Here is a 20,456-nt window from a genome sequence, read left to right on the forward strand (position 1 = left end):
TCTGTTGAACATTCTTCTAGACTACAAATGCTTCATTTTTCCTGTTGTATCCAGCCAGGCTGCCCCTTTTATTCCCAGGAACACAAACCGAGTTTTATCAGCCTGAAAGAATCTTTCTTCTAAATGAAGCCCAGTACTGTAATAACTTGAAAGGCATCTTTAGGCAGCATAGTAAAAATGTTTGATTTGTAATTGCCTGCTGAACTCTTGCACAGTCCGTTGCCATATGGTACCTCCCTTCTACTGGCAAACAATCTTTCCTTGTTCCTAACTTCTCAGCCTCCCTACCCCCTCCTTTTCTGGAGGGTATGGATAGGAAATCCGAAGGAGGAGTTTCTTCTGCTCTCTGAGTGCTCGCGGTGACATCATAGGTGGGCTGAACGGCTGAGCCGAGTGTGTGTTTGTTTAAAAAAACACTGTCCAAAAGTGATGTATATGGAATCTGGGTCAGCTGTAGCTGGTTAGAGCACTTCTGCATGTGAGAATTAAACACTGCAGTTTCAAAAAACATTTCTCTTTCTCTCCTGGAGTAACACATACTGGAGCCTTACTTTTTTTCTTTTTTTTAAACTGATTAGTTAGCTCAGTTATCGTATGGAGAAACCCAATTCCTCAATACAGCTTGGATCTAACAGAGAAAGACAAAAGCAGTTTTCAGCTCCAGCTGCAGATTAACACTCCACACCATCGGGTAATATAGGAAGCAAAAGCAACTTGGCCTCTGGATTTTCCATCTGCCACAGAAGCAAACCAGCTAGAAGACTTTATTTCTTGGTAAGTTTTAAAGTTATTCTTACTTACGAGTTTAATTTTGAGCTATTTCTGAATGCTACATGCATCTCCCTCAACATAAAATTGTGAAGAAACAAGTCTCTTTCAGCCTCAGAAACATTTGACAACTAACATTAAGACTCATTTTTGTGGCATTTGGTAGACTTTGGAAAGAAAAAGACACTGCATAAGAGCACAGACTAACTTGTTCCAGTTGTAGAGATGAACAAGTTTCGGTTGTTTAGCTGTATTGTTATCTTCAGTTACAGAAAATTAGCACTACCAGATTCTTTGCTAAACATGTAATTTGGATACTGTGAACATACTCATGTGAAATTCTGATCCTACCAGAAGGCAAAAGCCAAAAATCCTATTGATTTCAGGGAAGCTGGATTTCACCCAACACCAGGGCATAGACCTAGCATTACTAGAACTAGAAAATGGATACCTCAATAAAACCACTGTGAAAAGTCCCAAGCAAATCAATGCACATCTGTAAGTAGCAATCATTGTATATTGTTTCAAGTATGTTTTTATTTATGGTACTTCTGAGGAGTTAAAGTTGCCTGAGTCTTAGAGCCAACCAAGAAACCAGAGTCAAACACTGATTCAGAACATGATCGAGTTTGTACACAATCAATTGTGCAGCTGAAAATCCAGACATCGCTGCATCAGGCACTAATACCTTCCTTATTTGTACCTCAACTGAACTGCAGTTTGCTTCTAAATAAAGATCCATTTCATAAACATGAAATGCAGTGTACAAAGCAGCACTACAGTAAGTGGAAGATTGAAGGGTTTGTTACAGTTCATTAGGGGAAGGAAGGGAGATGAATGCTGCTGCTAATCAATGAATAAAAACAAGAAAGCTGCTTACACACAGAAGAGAAAGGTACAGATGAAAACCAAAAACCAATTGCTTAGATATAGGAAAAGCATAGAAAACTTTCTTCATGCTGACTTGGACATTAAAATACAGTAAATAATCCAGAACAATGCAAATGAACTTAAGTTATGTATTTGCATTTACAAACTCAGAGCTGCCTGACACAGTAAGAGAGAAGGGAGGGGCTGATGCTAAAAGTAGAGACAAAGTGCTACAGAAGACAAACTTAATTAAGACTTAGCAGCTACCAGAGCCTGAAGCAGCCTTGATAAACAAGAAAGATGGATCCTTTCCAAGTTCTTGAACCCTTTTCCTTACTATCCTTTTGTGTTGATTTACATAAGGAGGAGAATCATCTAAACAACAACAACAACACAACCCCCATTTGAAGCACAAAATGTGCTTTGGACACCACACTCCATTCATTCATCATCAGCCAAGGGTCTGATTTACGCTGCTTAGAACAATTCCTAAATCTTCCACAAATGAAAACAGCTGAGTCAATAATTTTAAAGCAATGAACTGGCTATATACAAGGTTTTAACTCTCTCTCCTTTGCTGCCTTCCAACATCAAGAGTTCAAATTTTGAAATGTTTATTTTAAAACAAATAATGCAATACTAATATTATGCTGCTGCCAAAAGAATGATCTGAAGTACAGTGAAAAAAAGACACTATTTGAAGTTTTAAAGGAACTTAATAAAAAGAATGGAAATTCTGAACCTTTAAACTTTAGCAGTAACTACATGGCTCTGTCAGGTTTTAATCACTGTTTTACTGAGTTTTGTTTTTTGTAATGTGCCCCATTGGTTTGGTCCTTAAAGTTTATACACCAATCAATGAAGTACAATTTCCAAGCACAACTAGATGCTTAATATCTTCAGTATCTGTTCTAAGCAGAACTCTGGAGCCCCAGAATCACACATTTCAAAACACAAAATGCAGCACTGCATTGTACCTGCCTGCTGAAACAGTGCAAACAGTGGCTGCCAACAAATGCAAAGGAACCCTTATGCTAAAAAAGTTTCACTAAAAAACCTGGAAATGCCATGAAATTTTGCTGTGCTTTTGCAATATCTACTATAACAAAATTAACAAATCTCTTCTGCAGAGAATTTCTAAGAAGTTACCATTTTTAGAAGGGGCACCTTTTCAATGACAACCTCAAAACCCCTTGAAGATTTTTGGATTGCCTTTCCTAAAAGGAATCAGATTCATGGTAATCTCTGAGAAGCAGAAATCTGTGACTCAATACATCACGCATCTGACGAACAAAACCCAAGAACATATTATTCCTGGATCCCAGTCAATACAATTGAAAGCAATCCTGTTATTTCAGCAGAGACAGTGCCGGAAAAGCACTTGTTTATATAGGGAGAAGTAACTTACTTAAATACAGAAATAGACTGAAATCCATGGGAGCATTTCTCCCATAGAAAGAGTGTTTTCTCCGCATTAGTATTATTTTTAATGTTGTGGACTCAGTTTTAAGCTAAAAAAATCTACAAAAATCCTCACATAGCCTGTGCAGAATAGGGGAACATAGCTGGGTTTATTGATTTCAGCTGCTAAGGCAAAGCTCTATAGAAAATGAAGTCCATGTAACATCATTAACAGAGCTCCCTGATTAGCTGGTATCATGGTCAGAGCATCTTTAGTCTCAGTACTGTAATTTACTTTCTCAAAGAACCCAGTCTTTCTTTTCCTGTTACACTTAAGAGGGCACTGCTGACATTTATCACTTGACCATATTCTTTTAATAAATATTAGGAATAAAGGTAAGTACTGATACTGAATTTTCCATACAAAAGGAATCCTATATTCCCATTTACCTGCAACAGCTTTGTTACATTCACCTCTATCACCCCACACTGCCCAGAGAGAACGAGCCTTTGTCAGCTCTGGAAGAACAGATTCTAATTTATGTTCTGGGTTTCCAAATTTTACATCCTGCTGAACATGAGTCACAGCAGTACAACAAAGAACAAATAGTTTGTTGTGCAGAAAGCTAAAAAATGCCAAATATATACCAGCTTCCCCTCATTCTGATCCATGCAACTCTGCGTTTGTGACTCCATTATTTCTTGGGGGATAACACAGTCTGTATAACAGCAGCTAAAAATAGTAGTTATTGGCTTGTTTTGCTCTTTTGAATTGGAATTTTGTACCTTTCAACACTTTTAAAAGCAATAAATCAAAAAGTAATTTTGAAAGCAAGTTGGGGTTTTGTTTTTTTTTTGCACAGGGATCACTCTGGAAAAAGAAAGAAATCAGACGCCCTATCCACAGCTCTGAGTGTTTCTGACAAGCTGATGAAGAAGCTTGTGTTGCTGTGAATAACTGCACATTTTCCTCTGCAGAAGCTATAAAACATCAGCAGGCCAGAACATACATAATGAAACTTCTACAGAAATCTGAGACCCAAAACTGGGTGGCACAGAAACATGACAGAACCAGCTGAAATGACAGTTTATTCCAATCTAAAAATCATGGCATTTAATAAAGAATTAAATATTTCAAAGCAATGGTATCTGTAATCACATACTCCCTTGCTGCATTTCCATGGTCTGCACCAGCAGCCCCACTCAGTGACTCCAAACCTGCAGGGAGATTTGGAGACTGTGGATCTGTCTGAGCTGCTCCCCGAGCCTCAGCTGTCTCCTAACAGTTGTGCCACTAAACATCTAAACCTAGGAATCCGGGACAAAATGTGTCTGATCTAAAAACCCTAGAACTATTTCCCAACTCTAATTTTAATTTGTCATTTAGGTTTTACATATTAGGCCATCATTCTGGGATACTTTAGATAAACAGCTCCTATTTTTTTAAGCTGCTTGCCCAGAACATCAGGAAATTTCTGAAACAGTATTTTCATTTCCTTCTAAGCTGATTAAAACTCCAGGTAAATATCTTGCTCAGAACCTATTCTTGTATAGCAAGTTAGGCATTAAGTTGCTCCAACTTGACAAGCAACATTTTAAGACATTTAATTTTTTCAACATCAGTATTTCCATGGAAGCATATACACTCCCTAGCAGGTAGATTCTCAGAAGGAACTCATCCCTGCTTATCTGAATGTCTCAGTTTACTACAAGATATTTCTGAATTTCAAATTCTAGGATATGATCTTATGCAGCTGCTGGATTCGGCTGTGCTGTATTAGACCCTTTAATGGTCTGACAGCACACGTATAGACACAGAGCTTGAAACTTTAACACACAAGGGTAAAAGCACACAGTAAATGAACAGATATATTAAAAGAAATGCAGAAAGCAGACTGCAGCAGAATACATGGCTAGAATGTAGACTACGATGCAAAGGTCTTTGTTTTGAAAGATTCACTTAAGTTCTATGAATTTCAGGGGGGAAATGTGCTGCTGTGAGAAAACATCCCCAGCCATTCATTATTTCAGTAATTTGGTAGGATCTTTAAGAGTTCTCAAGAACTAAAATGCTATTCACTTTCTTGGACTGTGAAGTACCTATTATACACTGTGAAAACAGCAAAATACTGGATTTGTATATGGCTTCATCCTCAACCATATGCCACGAAGTCTCTTTCCCTCAATCTGCAAATAGTAAATGCAAAAGTATTGAAAATAAGTTTGGAGATGCAAAGAGGTTTTAAACTTCAGACAATTAATTCAGCTCATCCTTGTCAAGTTAGAAACCACACACAGACCAGTATCCCATGTGTTTCACATGATGTCTCTGAACATTTAGCCTAAATCTACCAAACTACCAAATCTGAGCACTGTCCAAGTGATTACTATTTTATATGTCTGAAATTATCGAAGAAAAACAGACAACCACTCTGGAGAAAAGTCATATTTTTCTTTTTTGCTTTAAACAGAAGTTACAGTTTCAGCAGAGAAATATCAACAGAACTATTAAGTTTTGTTTTTGATAAAAATATTTACTAATAGGCACAAAAGTACCTATTAGTACAGACTAACAGAAGTAAGTATTTTAAAATAAATTTCCTCAAACTTATGTGCTCCCTCCATTTATGCAGGGTAAGAAAGGACTTTTAGTACGTGTTAAATGTGTTTTCTTCCCCTTCTGGAAGCAGGGCTTGCAATACAACCATCAGACAAACAAGAAGTTACCAAACATTTAAGCAGAATTCCTAGCTCTAACTACTGATTGCATCTGCATCATGGTTTGAAGCTTGTAACTACTGCTCTTAGTGAAGCCAAGAAACAAAGACTTGACAGGTTTCCTGAGGCTGAGCAGACACCATTTGTTGCAGTAATATTAAAGCCAGTAACAGAACTGGGAAAAGTGACCTGACCCAAAAGTCACCTTATCATTTGTAATATGAATGCAAAGGAAGTAGCACAGCTCTGCTTCTCCTTTGGGATCACTGAGTCAGGATTGCCAAATGCACTTAAGCTTGGACTTAGCAGGAACAGCTGTATAATTAACTTTCCCTGCTCTTACTGTATTTCTCTTTGTAATTATCCAAAGGCCACTGAAGAAAGGCTATCCAAAGGCTTGCAAAAGGATTCTGGAAAGGAAAACCAGATCAATAGCTAAGAGGAGTGATTTGCTTCAAAAAGCAAAACGAACTATTAAAAAAATGAAGGGTTTTTTCCCCCCTTATTTAAGTGTTACCTTTGTTTACCATCTCAAATATTTGAAGTTAAAAAACAGGTCTCAAAAACATTCCTAGATCTTTATAACTGCACTTTAATTCTTTAGAGTTAAAATAAATTCCTAGTTTTCTTTGAAAGATCAATGAAACATTTCAGTATGGTATTTATAATGGCAACACACCCAATACTTCAGCATTAACTGGATAAAGATGTTCTCAAAGATACAAAAATAGTGTGACAACAATTCTAAACTTTCATCTCAAGGTAGCTAAATAGGAATATATATGCAGAGCAAACAGCGTTCTAAGCTTTTCTTACAAATTCAAAGTCACTTGTAAAAGTAATTTTTGATGTTTGCAACAATATCTAATCTCCTGACTTCTGTCTAACACTCATGTCCAAAAACAGTCTTAAAGATGCATTTTTCAAGTCTACTAAAACTGTGTATATATAAACTTGAAAATGGGCATATATATGAATCAGTATGTATTATACTATTTAACAAATTACATATATATCTATATTAAAACTAAAGGAGGACCAGAAAAGCTTGTATAATCCAAATTCCAACATTTATATAAATAATTTTGCCTCCCTACTTCCCTTCCAGGAAGGTATTCTGAAAGCACTCCATGTTCTATAACCTCATGCAGGTAATTGCAGCGAGCACAGATCTGAGCAGTCCAACTGATAATGGAGTATAACACAGAATCTAAGCACAACATTGTTTCTGAAACTTGCCCGTTGCAACAACTCCTTTACTAAATCCTGCATCTGAATTTTAGTTTGCTGCTCAAAACAGCCAGCCAATCTAATGGAATCTAACTCCGAGCAAGAGATTCCAAAGGCTTGGCTACATACATGCAGGCATGGCAAACCCATCAGTTTAGGCAGTCCAAAAGTCCAGGAGCCTTAGCTGTCCCTCTGATTTAATGACTTTATCTTTTATCTGTTCAACAGGCTCCAGACAGTCATCACACTTGCTTTAAAATGAAGATTTTGAAGTGGATTTTGGGTGCCCTGCTGTTCCTGCTGCTGTCTATCGGACGCTGTATGAAACAATCAACACCAAGTAAGACGCCCCAGCAGAGGCAGTCTCGTTCAGCAGATGGGGGAGAGGAAGGGAAGAAATGTGGTTACACCTTCCTGGTCCCAGAACAAAAAATCACAGGGCCAATCTGCGTGAACACAAATGGCCCGAGCACTGGGAACAGGAAGGATGAAGTCACCAGGATGGACATAGAGAACCTGAAGGATGTGCTGTCCAAGCAGAAGCGGGAGATCGACATTTTGCAGTTGGTGGTGGATGTGGACGGAAACATTGTGAACGAAGTCAAACTGCTGAGGAAGGAAAGTCGGAACATGAACTCGCGCGTGACCCAACTGTACATGCAACTCCTGCACGAGATAATTCGGAAGCGCGACAACTCGCTCGAGCTTTCCCAGCTGGAAAACAAAGTCCTTAATGTTACAACAGAAATGTTGAAGATGGCAACAAAATACAAGGAGCTTGAAGTAAAATATGCAGCGCTTACTGACCTGGTAAACAACCAGTCTGTGACTATCTCCCTGCTGGAAGAGCAGTGCCTGAGGATCTTCTCGCGCCAGGACCCCCACGGGTCCCCACCCCTCGTGCAGGTGGTGCCGCAGCACATCCCCAACAGCCAGCCCTACACTCCCGTCCTGCTGGGAGGCAACGAGATCCAGCGGGACCCAGGCTACCCCCGGGACAGAGATGTACGGCCACCACCTGACCCTGCCACTTCTCCTACAAAGAGTCCTTTCAGACTGCCACCTCTGGCTTTGATTAACGAGGGTGAGTTAGTTACCTGTCACTATTTATCTAACCTGAGGTGTCTCCACTTCTGAAGGAAACTGTCCTGACCGTTGAAACAGAAGGAAGAATTGAGAGTACCTAGTACAGTTCACTCTTGCTCCTGATTTTCTCTCCCCCTTCTACGTCCCAGGGAAAGCTTTAGTTTGCCAAATGGCCTAAATCTCCCCAAGATGAATTTGCTGAAATGTTTGATACTCAAAAATTCAATCTGAATAATACTCACCTTCAAGTCACAAATTGTTGGGGGTTCTCTCTGCAGTTGGATTTGAGTTACAAAAATATGAAAATTCAGTATTAGCATAAACTTTCTAATATTTACCCATTTCTTTGATGATGTCTGCTAGCTACATGTTACAGTAGCTGGCAAGAGTAAATAAGAGGAGTTAATTAATAATTTAAAAATTACATAATTTTCATCCTTAATACTTACATTTGTTAGAAGAAAACTGTACTAGAAGAATTTTCATCCTTCTATACTGAGCTGCTTTAAAATGAACATCTAAACCCACCAACACAGTCATGCAATAAGTCTCTAAGTGTTTAGCTGAAATATTCAAGAGTGGTAAGTCTGAAAGGATAACTGAATCAAGGTTGGATCCAATTAGAGGCAATCAGCTTCAAAAATTTAAAATCAGTAACTACATTCCCAGTAACCTGTTGTCAGTACAAGATGGCAAACTAAATATTATGAAAATACATTCATGAGGCTGTATCTCACCTTCATGTGTTAAACTCTTTAGGTCATTAGATAAATTCATGTATCAATAGGAATCAAAATTAGTGACAAGACAATTAACTACCTCTGAGCTGCCCTGAACTCTATCATCTTTCTCACTCATTGAAATGTTGACAGAATTGCTGTTTAAAAGAAATTCAAAGATTCAGAAAAACAAGTTTCTCATACATCCCTTTGAGTGCTTGCTCTTGCTTCTATTAGTGCAGCAAAATGTTTTGGTGGGGGGTTTTGGGTTTAGGTGACTGTTTTGTTTCTGTTTCTTTCAAATTGCCTTTAGTGATAGCTGAAAGTTCAACTTCGTTCCTAAGATGAAGCGAAACATTCATTTGTGACTGCTCTGCAGCATTACACCCAACCAGCTGCTGATGTGAAGAACAACTATTTTTATTCAAGGTCTGCAGAAAATTCAGGCATGAGCCCAAGAAAAATGCCAGATGTCATGCGAATTTCAGTGGCACATCATGACAGAAAGGAAACAGTTCATATCAAAGCATTGCGCTGATGTCTGGTCAGACAGCACCAGTATAATTTAAAAAAACCCTATGACTTCCTGCTTCCCAGCAAACCCTCGCTTCCAAGTTCTGTTCTAAACACATGTTTTCTCAATACATGCCTGCTGCACATACGAAACAAGGCACTAACACTAAGTATTGTCCTGTGAATTATCTACCGTGATGTTCACTGACCCCTCTACCCCTAGAAGTTCAGACTTTGAATCCATTTTTGGAAGAGAACACAAAGAAATTTTAGGAAGCTTATTGTAACATTATTCACCTTCCTTTAATACTAGATCCTTGAGTTGGAAGTTTAAGTGTTTCTTGCAGTGCTTGGGAAAAGCAGGCTTGAGAATTGCTACAGGTGGTAGAGTATCAGTAATCACAACCAAAATTTGGACGTTCCAACATAATGCCTAGTCACTATCCCTGATTTTTAAAATTAAGGTAAACAGATTTCATGGTGCACAGAATCAAAACTATGTCATAGAAAAAACATCTTTATGGTTAAAAGATAAAAATTTTTTATAATGTATAAAGATGTCAAAAAGGACCAATGGAAACCACACAGTCCCAATCAGAAATAGGCCTGCTAAAGACTGATGCCAGAATAAATACCTGGACCTCCTAACAAATACTTGCATGCAGCAGATGGGTAGAAAGGTCAGTGTGCATCTGAATATTGTGAGTGGAGATAAAAATACAAAATATATGGAGAACAAAAGGACGAAGTTCTGTTTTCTGAGTATAGTGGTTGTTTTGTACAAAAATTGCTCTAAAAATTGAGGAAGGTTAATGCACCTGTGAATTGTAGTTGTCACAATTACCCTAAATATTTGAAATAATAACCAATGACCATCAAAATTACTGCCACTGTTTTTGCAAAAAGTAGTTTCAAGATAGGTAAGAACTTGAAAATTAGACACACCCTGCCCCACACAATAATTTCTAATACCTCTTGGTTAACAATATAGCTTATTTTTTTCAACATACGTCTAATTTTATTTTGAACTTTTCCTCTACTAATGTCCCCAAAAACCCTGTCTAAGAAGCTTGCACAAGCACAGCTTCTAGATCATCTGCTCAAGATAACATTTGGCATCTCAAAATGGGATTCAGCCACCAAGTTATCAAGCTTTCAACTTAAAATATTTAATCTCTTTCCTTCTGTATTTCACTTAATTTAGCACAGAATATGATCTACACTAAATCATACATCTAAGCCACAATTTTGGAAGTGAAACATTTAACAGATCATGTCCTCAGAGTATTTCTGACTTACCACTGTCTCAGTGACTTAGTGACTCAATGTACACAGACTGTTACACAAGACTAGATGTGCACGAGATACTTATTCCCTACATAAACTATAAAACGTGAAAGATTTTAAACAGAAAATCACACTTTTTGCTTAAGTCAGACCTCCACCCACAACAGCACTGTGAAGAATCTCTCAGTTTCACAAACCTCAGTATTTCCACTGAACAAGATCAGTTCTTACAATGTGAACTTGAAATAATTATAGAATTTACTTCAGTAAAAAGATTCAAGGTTATACACCAAAAACGATTGGATATGTTGGATTTCCTTACATTCAGAGCAGAAGTCTCTTACCTCTACTGCAACACTAATTTATGTTAATACATGCAGACAAAGCTGAGCATCAAAGCAGATGAGTTACATCCTGTGAACTTAAAGCCAGCTGAACTCCAGAAGTGATTGAAGTATTACATAAACAGACTGGTACAATTCTGTCTGCCTTTAAAACTAGTTAAAATGACCCCAAACATCTCCTTGGGTCTCTCATGGAAAAACGAGAGCTCAAGTCCTCCTCCAATGATAATCATGTGGGATAATACCTGAATAATAGCAGATTTAATTAAGCTATTCTTAATGTTCACTTAACATTACAAAATATAGGGCTTATTTGTTTATACTTTTACTAAAGCAGTAACTGTTTTACAAAAGTACTTCTGGAACAACATCTCTGCTCAGTCATAGAGCATGCAAATTTACTTACAGACTGTTCAGGAATGGGAATGAGACCCACCTCAGTCCAGAAATTCTCTCTCCCCTGGACAAACTCCACAATATTTACAATCTATGTGGGAATTTTAATTGTGAACAAGAGGGGAAAAAAACCCACTTGTATACCAAAGCTACAGGATGTATTTCCTAAGGTGCCACTGCTTGCAATGGAAGAATGACAAAAGCATCCCAATCCTTACAGTGCAGCAATACTTACAGCAATGGCTCAGTGTCTGTGACATTCCTATGGTACCACAAGCTCTAAGTACTCCTCATTAGATACACAAGCTTCATGCACTCTAATTATGCTTTACAGATTTCTTGCTAATTACATACTTGTCCAACTGGCAACTACTACCTGAAAATCTAAGTGCAATTTTCAGGTTGCTTTTGCCACACAAGCTTAATTGGCAGTAAAGGTCCCTTTCCCTCAGTTTCTACTTTTGATTAAAGAATAACCTCAACAAATGTCTTCAGCTTGTCTTCCATGGTGCCTTGCACTTGAGTTGTTTCTGTGACTGATGGGTTCTCTGAATTTCCAAGGAGATTTGAGAAAATAAACCCTCAGGAAGGAGAGGGAAAGTGTAGCTAATTTATTTTCAGATATGCTGAGTTTTCAAATACATTTAGGGCATCCACCACTAACTAGTCATCAGAACACACTTTGTTTTCCATTATTAAATTACCACTTTCTCAAAACCAACTGAAGTAATGACATGCAAACAACTTTTTTTTAAAAAGCAGGAAATAAAAAAAAAAAATTACCAAAAATTGAAAGGCAAACTAGGCAAGGTTTTCAGAGACATGTAAGCTGCATCCTTCTCAGAGAATTACCAGATGGTCTTCTCTAAGTATTATTTGTAAAACCACTATTCACATGGACTAAAATAGAGCTCTCAAGCAGCACTCACAACAGCAACAGCAATTTTGTGCAACCACAGCCCTGAGAACAAATATGTGAGTCCTTTCAGCTGCTCAAAAATCCTTCTCCATTGCTTGCTTATTTCCTTCATCAGTATCTATCTATATATCTCACACCAGGATAACACATGAAACTTAAAAAGATTCCTATCCACAGTTAACAGCCTAATCCTCAAACTAGTTAAGTACATAATAGCAGAAAATTATACAGCATAAGAACTCCCTCTGACTAAATTCCATGTCTGTAGACTATGGCAGTAGATATTTCTTACAGCAGTTCTCAAACTAGTTATATATTCAGAAATAGGGAGGGTTGGTTGGGCATCCTACATTTGGTTTTTATTTCCACCAGTTTCAAACTGGTGCACCAGAAAAATGAAGGAAATTGATGTCTGCTTTTTGTAAAAAAAGAAAATAATTACTGAAAAAAAAAATCATAATGTTCTTCAGTATCAAAAGCCAGAGTATAAATCTTTGCCACAGCAGATAAAAAAAGTCAGGTGTTGGTAACCAAAATCTATAATTTGTTTAGCAAAATGAAATTTTTGTTCAAAAAATATAGTGAGAGAGGATATTGACATGTTTATTAATATATACAATTAATCTCAGTCAGTAACTTTTTGCACTGTTTTTCATGGTAGGTTTATACCTTGATTGAATTACTGACTTTCCATTGCAAAATATTCCTGGACAATGGGCACTGCACAGCCAAGCTTGAAGGCTGACAGTATTTTTTTTTCCAAAAGGTCCATTCAAAGACTGCCAGCAAGCCAGGGACGCTGGGCACGCCAACAGCGGCATTTACATGATCAAACCCAAAAACAGCAACGAGCCAATGCAACTCTGGTGTGAGAACAGCCTGGACCCCGGAGGATGGGCAGTTATCCAGAAGAGGACAGATGGATCTGTCAACTTTTTCAGGAACTGGGACAGTTACAAGGTAAATTCTAGAATGCAGAAAATCAGTGGGCAAAGAAACATAATTGAAAAGAGTGAACATCCCTCAGAAGCAAACATATTTCAGTGGGAATGTGCTATTTCCCTGAATGTACAGTTAACTCTGTATGAACCAACCTGGCTGAAACACCCTGGATTTGTAATGCACAACACAACTGGGAGACGTGTTATTCTAGACAGTGGCTGGGAAGTAATTTATTGCAAAGTTCTAACTGAACACGTGATTTTTATTAACACACTGAGAACTACAGTGAGTACTTGCAAAGCTTCATTTGTCTTCCTTATGAATAAGCAAACTCAGCCAGGGAAATTATTCATTTAAACACACTAAGAGATTTGTTGGATTGGGGGCTCAACTTAAAAACAGTTCTAATAATGAATTAAAGGAAGTAATTTCCATCCATTGATTTAGGCTAGAAATCTAAAGATGTCGGGCTGATGAAAGGAAACACATTGCTGTGTCTTACTGTAATATTATGCACTAGCAGGCAGAATGTCCAGGATGATAAGAGGATGCTTTGGAGTAATTACATGCTAAACAGGAAACTTGAAGATCAACTGATTGGGGAAATAATAATAATAGTAATAGTAATGATAATAATAGCATAGAGGACACAAATTAACGTGAGAATTTTTGCTTTGTGCATTCTTGGAATTTTGTGATTCAAATGTTAATTCCTAAATCAATAAGAACTAAAACAATTGTTCAATAATCAAACAAAATAACCCAAATTATTATGCAATTATCTTTACTTTTCAGAGCAGTACATAGCTGGTTTTGGGGTTGTTAAATGTTGTAAAATATTTTAAGGCAGTTATGGAGTGCCTTATAAAGCAATCATAAACATTCTGAACCTAAAACAATACCAACATTAACAACACTGGTTTACTTGAGAATAGCAGACAGCAGATAGAAAATATCACTTCACAAATCACTGCTGGTCTGTGATTTGAAAGACAAGATCTCTTTATATTTAATTTCTAATAAATCCGTTAAAGAACACAGAAGACTAGTGTGATTAAATTCACAGTAAAAACCACCACCAGTTACAATACAGAAGCAACAAGAAGTTATTTGCCTTGAACAGTGAGACTGTTGATCCCTAAGTACCTTTTCAACCTGGAATTATAACCTAAAATTCCATTATTCACCTATTATTACAAATCCCCTTAGCTTTGTCAAGAAATATTGTTTCAGTTTCCTTATTCTCCCTCCCTTTATCTTATGAAGAGGAGGACAGCAATAACAGAGCTCTTTTGCTGCCTTTACTGGTGCTGGCAGCATCTCATGAAGCTTAGCATTCCCAGTGCAGCAAAATAAAGCACTTAAATGCATGGGTTGAAGTCATTCAGACATTTGAAAGTCTTTCAGCACCCAAGTTCCATTGATTTATCACACTCCTGCTGATGAGTGTTTTAAAAAACACAGAAAACTAAGTTAACAGCACCTTCTGGTCTTCTTTTGCACAGAAAGGATTTGGGAATATTGATGGAGAGTACTGGCTGGGACTGGAAAACATGTACATGCTCACCAATCAGGATAACTACAGACTCTTGATTGAGTTGGAGGACTGGAGTAACAAGAAGGTCTATGCAGAGTACAGCAGTTTCCGCCTGGAGCCCGAGAGTGAATTCTACCGGCTGCGCCTGGGCACGTACCAGGGCAACGCTGGAGACTCCATGATATGGCACAATGGAAAGCAATTCACAACACTGGACAGGGACAGGGACATGTATTCAGGTAAGCAAAGCAGTGTGCCTGTGAAAAGTGAGTCATGTATGTTCCACCAGTGACACCATGTAAAAAAATACAGCTTAGGACAAAAAAAGTGTGTCAATTCTGATAAAATAACCCTATTGGAAGACACTTCGAATCAAGAATGATAAAAACCACATTGGTAGATCCCCCTTTGATCCCCTACACGTGTCAGAAATTCAAAATCTATTACCCTCACTGACAACAATCTGCAGCAATTTTCTGTTTAGCTCATCACTTGCACATGACTGAAATCAGAATATCTGTACAGGTGATCTCTGAATAGTGCTGCTGCCACAGAATCACCAGGAACTAAAGCCTCTGAAGAGAATGAAGGGAACTCTGCAAGTGTGCAGAGGTTCAGTTGTGTACCAATACTTAAGAAAGGGACACATTACAGTAATTTCACTACTATAAGGCGCACCCTTTTGACTAAAATTTTCCCCCAAACCCAGAAGTGCGCCTTATAGTCCGGTGTGCCTTATATGATGTACAAAGTTGCGACATTTGCCATCCCGGAAGTGTGAGCTGTGAGCCGTGGGGGGAGCTGGCAGTGCTGCAGCAGCCGGGTGGGGGCGGGCCCGGAGGCCCACGGCACCGCCCCTGTCAGGTCTGGGCAGGCCCGGCGGCCCATGGCTGCCGGGTGGAGGCGGAGCCTCGTCCAGCAACTGTGCAGGGGGAGCTGGGGGCAGATCCTCGCTGCAAAAAGAACGTGCACCCTATAGTCCGGTGCGCCTTATCTGATCTACAAAGCTGCGAATTTTGCTGACTCCCTGGGGGTCCGCCTTATAGTCCGGTGCGCCTTATGGTCATGAAATTACTGTACTTGGTTTTTGTACTTCTTAAAGCTCCCCTTTTCTTGTTTCCAGCAGTTTTTCCCTTGCAGTAACAGGAAGGTTGGGGAGTGCTTTTCCTCAGCTATCAATAACCATAAACCTGGACAAATCCTGCAAACTCTTACACAAGCCTGTAACAGTAAAAACACAGGTTACAAGCAACTCTCTGTGGAACTCTGTTGCCCCGCGTGCTGCTCGGGGCTGTATCAACTCACACTGCTTCCGCTCAAGTATTTCTAAACAGTACATAATCCGAGTTCCTTGGGTGTTAGCTCATGGACAAGTAGTGTTGGCAGGCTGAGAAGAGTTCTCTCCTTCATTTTCTGCTGTCAAATTAAAGATCGTGTCAATAGCCACCCTTCCAGCAATGGCTGCTGTTACAACAGAATTTGTAACATAGCAAGAACAGCAAGATGTGACCACAAGAGGCTATGAAGTGCTTCCAAGTTGCCTCTGAGAATAAGCCACAATATGAAAACATTTAGTAAATCTCCATTTCTACTGCCTAAAGCGGAAGCTCACCCATGTCCTTCTGTTCCACAGGAAACTGTGCTCACTTCCACAAGGGCGGCTGGTGGTACAATGCGTGTGCCCACTCCAACCTCAATGGGGTCTGGTACCGAGGGGGCCACTACAGGAGCAAGTACCAGGATGGAATATTTTGGGCTGAGTACCGAGGGGGTTCCTACTCCTTGAAAGCAGTTCAGATGATGATCAGACCTATAGACTGAGGAGGAAACTCCCACAGTGCTCCCATATAAAATTCTCAATGTTTGAACTCCAGAAAAATAAAATATTACTTTTTAATCATTATTTTGCACAATTTGCCCCTGCAAAAAGCAGGTCTCTAGTTTTCCTGTCTTCTTTCCCCTGTCATGTTCCCTTCTCCTTTATTAGGACCCTTCTCTACTGTGACAGACAGAGTTTTTTAAAACATACATTCACAAAAGCAGATGTTTGTGCTTGCAAAGCATATTTATCTTTTTTAAGATCAACATGCTTGATGTAAACAGTCAAACCTGGTAAAAATTTCCAGATCTTTGACAAGATATAAGCTTTTCCAGCTCAAAAAGCTTATGCTTTTTTCAGGTTAGCTCATCTCTTAAATGTAAATATGTGAAATTACATTGTCTTGCTTTAATGTGAAAATTGATTAGTTATTTAACAATTTATTTAAAAATGTTGGTATTACTTTCAATGAAAAATCTGACTTCACATTACTGTTTGATATTTACTCCAAGAACCTACATAAAAAATTGGAGACATTTTAGCTTTGCCAGTAGAGCAAGATTTTTGCAACAAATAATTATTTCAATATGAAGAGGCAAATTAAACAGAAAATTTCTTAAGGAATTCGTCACACTGCTAAGATTTGCAAGTCCTACCTGCTGTAAAAATTTAGACAAAAAGTTCCCTGCATAAGAAAATTAATTGTATGAAATTATTGATAAACTTGAGACAATCAAATTACTTCGTATTTTTTTACTTTCAACCTCCATATTCAAAAGCTTTCTAATTAAACTTTGAACTTACATGGCAAAACTGAAAGTCCTGGTATTAAAATCATGACTTGACACTTCCCTGGTCCAATTAGGAGTGGTGAGGGCTGACCAAGCATTCACACATAGTTATCAAGACAAGTCTCTGAATATTAGAAGTTTTCCTCCAACACAGTTTTCTGCTCCTATAGTAAAACAAAGCTCTGAGAGTGTTCTCCCTGACATCCCAAACCTGGGCTTCTCTTATGACACATTTCCCTTCCCTTACACCTGTACAACTTTTGATACTGTCTATACTAAATTTTAGCTTCTAGATACCAGATTTCCACTGGAATTAATATGTAATTTAAGAAATGAATTAGAAAATACTTTCCCAACATTTAACAAAAGCTATACCACACACTAATTCAAAACAAGGTATTTCCAAAACAAGATACAACCAAACATTCGCTTTAGGTACCAGTATCTCTGAACTAAAGTTTTCTTCCTGTTATATAAAATTATTTAATAACTGCACTTATAGCCACACAGGTTGCCTAATTTAATTTTATATTATGTAAAACTGAATATACTTTCCAAATTGTAACCAATGTGTTTGTTTAGCAACTCATATGTGCCTTCAGAATTCTAAGGAACTTTGTCCCTATTTAAAGTAAGAAACCATAATAGGTAAAAGAATAATCTAGTATTATTGTTATGTTAAATTAGTCAATATCAATTACTATGCAAAGCCTCGTATGCAATTCAGAGGAAAAAAACCAGCATTTTACTTTCAGAACACACTTTCTGGAGTAGAGATAAAGCTTCATTGATAATGTATGGGTGCAAGGTTTGTAGTTAAATCTTTGGTCAGAGATCAAAGCAAACCAGTTCCACCAATATTTAATTGGGGTTGGCAATGGTGGGGAATCAGTCTCAGCATATTCGATTCCCAAATTCCAAGAATTTTAACTGACACAAATGTCTCTGATTACAATTCTGAAATTGTTCTTCATATAAGGAATAGTTGTTTGTTACAAATATCATATAGACCTCATTGACTGAGTGTCCTGCAAAACATTTTTTAATTGCAAATGCTTAAAATTCAGACTCTCTATAGTCTGTCCTTTTTTCTCTATGGTAGCTGGATAGAAGAGTAGTTCAGTAAACATAAAAAAAAGGAAAATGCACTCTAAAACATTCCTTTAATGATCACTTCTGACAGGTTTAGTTCATTCAGCCTTGGCAGAGAGCATATTTTACCCCAAGAATCTCTTGCCTGCTACAAAAACAGTGTTTGCTTATTCAGTGCACTCAGTGAAAGGTGTACTTTGCAGAAACCCCAAAGTAAAATTAACGTGCACTCAGCCTTTTAATTAAATTTTATATATTAGACATTTCAAAAATGAGCCTTCCCCAGTTTAAAGCTGCAGGATGACATTAACTAAACATTACAAAAACCACCCAGAAACCTCGGGCTGTACAAATGCTGTGCTCTAAAAGGAAAGAGTTAATTAAGTTGCCTATTTAAGATTATGAGGAAGGAAAGCATAGCGTATCTTTTTCAGGTTGGTTCATACTCTGTACAATAATTCACTGTCAAATGCTTGTAACTCTATCAGTTTGTAGCTTTTGGGCTGAATTTTCTAAGCAGAGTGAATGACTTTAAAAGTTCAGTGTTTTCTCTCACACTTTTTCTTTTGAAAGACTTTCAAGAGAGGCTGTAGCATCCCTCATGCTTCTTGCCCTGGGCATTCAGAAGCAGTCTGTCTGGGAAGAATAAACCCTTCACCATTCCTCTACCATCGGTCCAAATTTAACCAGGCAGACCCCAAGAAAGTTCAAAACTTGTACAAAAACTGAAACACAGTTTTCACATCTATTTCCAAAATCTATTGCAAGCACTATCACTGAAGCAGCTGAATAGTCCTCAGATGAATAATTAATAACCTGTTTTTGGCTTTTCTCTTTCTTGATATCACTCCTCAAAGACAGCTGTAAGAAAAATATTTCACAAGGTAGTACTGCTTAGTTAAATAAAAATCTTATTTCTCAAAATATGGCTCAGTTGTTTCATTGTGCCATCTCAAATGGATCAGAACTCTGGAATAATACTCCCTTGGAGATGAAGGTTTTATTCTAAGGTGAAATACATCACATACACAGCTCCCTTTTTTTCTGGCTGCTTTAGTTGGCTGGGTGATGCAACACTGACTCATATCCCATCAAGGGCCTGGTGGTGAACACCTTGATTGGTGCGGCACAGCTGTTCACACTCATAGGGCCAGTGTTTCTCTAGAGGGGATTTGCAATGCTGAATTTAATTGTGTAGCAAGTCTGATACTCTGCATTCTTCCAAAGAGCATTTTGAGTGAGCCTGGCAGCTGCTGGCTCTCCCCACCAGGAGTAAAGAACCCCCCACTCCTCCTTTCAGCTCCTCCTGAGGAATCCCCTTCCCTGCACATGCCATGATCGCCATTTTCATCTGCAGACTTCTAGGTAGGCTTTCCTACATGTTTTAAACCTGGAGCAGCACTACTCCCTTTCAGAATCTTATAGCAGAAGTATTCCATTTAGGAATTGTAACATGTAACTGATAAGCTTAAAACATTAAGTTAAACAAGCAATTTAAGTCACTTCTGTCTCGTATTAATAAAAATGGCTTGGGAAGGAAATTGAAGAAATAACAAATCTACTCAAGTCTTAGCAGAGATTAAAGCTTTTGTGAAATGAGAAAACTTGAACTCAACTATCAATCCTCCAAAGTGGATCCAGATTTATGATGACTATATGATCAAGGCAATTTTTTTGGGTCACTTTTTAAACTACACAAAATTAATTTCAGAAGGATTGCACCAGTGAGAATTCATTATTCCTTTGGAGAATTAAAAAATGAAATGCTTGAGGACATTCCTTATGTCACTACTAAGAACTCGTATCACATGAATCCAGGCCACAACACATGCTTTAACTACAGCAGGACACAGTAAAGAGCATTTCTTTCTAAATATAAAAGAATTACATATTTAATGAAATTTCCCAATATTTAGCTTGGGATTTTTGCAACCAGCAAGAAAACAATTTGACGCTGGCTCCATGTTTCAAAAATCATGGCATACAGGTAAAAAGCAGCAGCATAAGAAGCATTTCAGAACTAC

General features: G+C 38.1%; 2 protein-coding genes across 5 annotated transcripts in view; one reads left to right on the plus strand and one right to left on the minus strand.

Moving 5' to 3' along the window:
* The window catches only part of RALGPS2 (Ral GEF with PH domain and SH3 binding motif 2), a 121,163-nt gene that overhangs the window by 43,296 nt on the left and 57,411 nt on the right, over nt 1–20,456 (minus strand). The gene's annotated exons all lie outside the window — the stretch shown is intronic.
* On the plus strand, nt 407–16,833 carry ANGPTL1 (angiopoietin like 1). Its single transcript, XM_033067166.1, has 5 exons — nt 407–774; nt 7,216–8,071; nt 13,018–13,211; nt 14,699–14,969; nt 16,364–16,833. The coding sequence occupies exons 2-5, from the start codon at nt 7,246–7,248 to the stop codon at nt 16,549–16,551; spliced, it is 1,479 nt and encodes a 492-aa protein (XP_032923057.1). The 5' UTR covers nt 407–774; nt 7,216–7,245; the 3' UTR covers nt 16,552–16,833.

Source organism: Catharus ustulatus, chromosome 9 (assembly GCF_009819885.2).
Source record: "Catharus ustulatus isolate bCatUst1 chromosome 9, bCatUst1.pri.v2, whole genome shotgun sequence".
Taxonomy (NCBI): Eukaryota; Metazoa; Chordata; class Aves; order Passeriformes; family Turdidae; genus Catharus; species Catharus ustulatus.

What these genes read in the sequence shown, in the direction of transcription:
- ANGPTL1 (XM_033067166.1), top strand. Translation starts at nt 7,246, where the DNA reads ATGAAGATTTTGAAGTGGATTTTGGGTGCCCTGCTGTTCCTGCTGCTG. An exon ending in GGAACTGGGACAGTTACAAG is followed by an intron (nt 13,212 to 14,698) that starts GTAAATTCTAGA and finishes TCTTTTGCACAG; the next exon opens with AAAGGATTTGGGAATATTGA. An exon ending in GGACAGGGACATGTATTCAG is followed by an intron (nt 14,970 to 16,363) that starts GTAAGCAAAGCA and finishes TCTGTTCCACAG; the next exon opens with GAAACTGTGCTCACTTCCAC.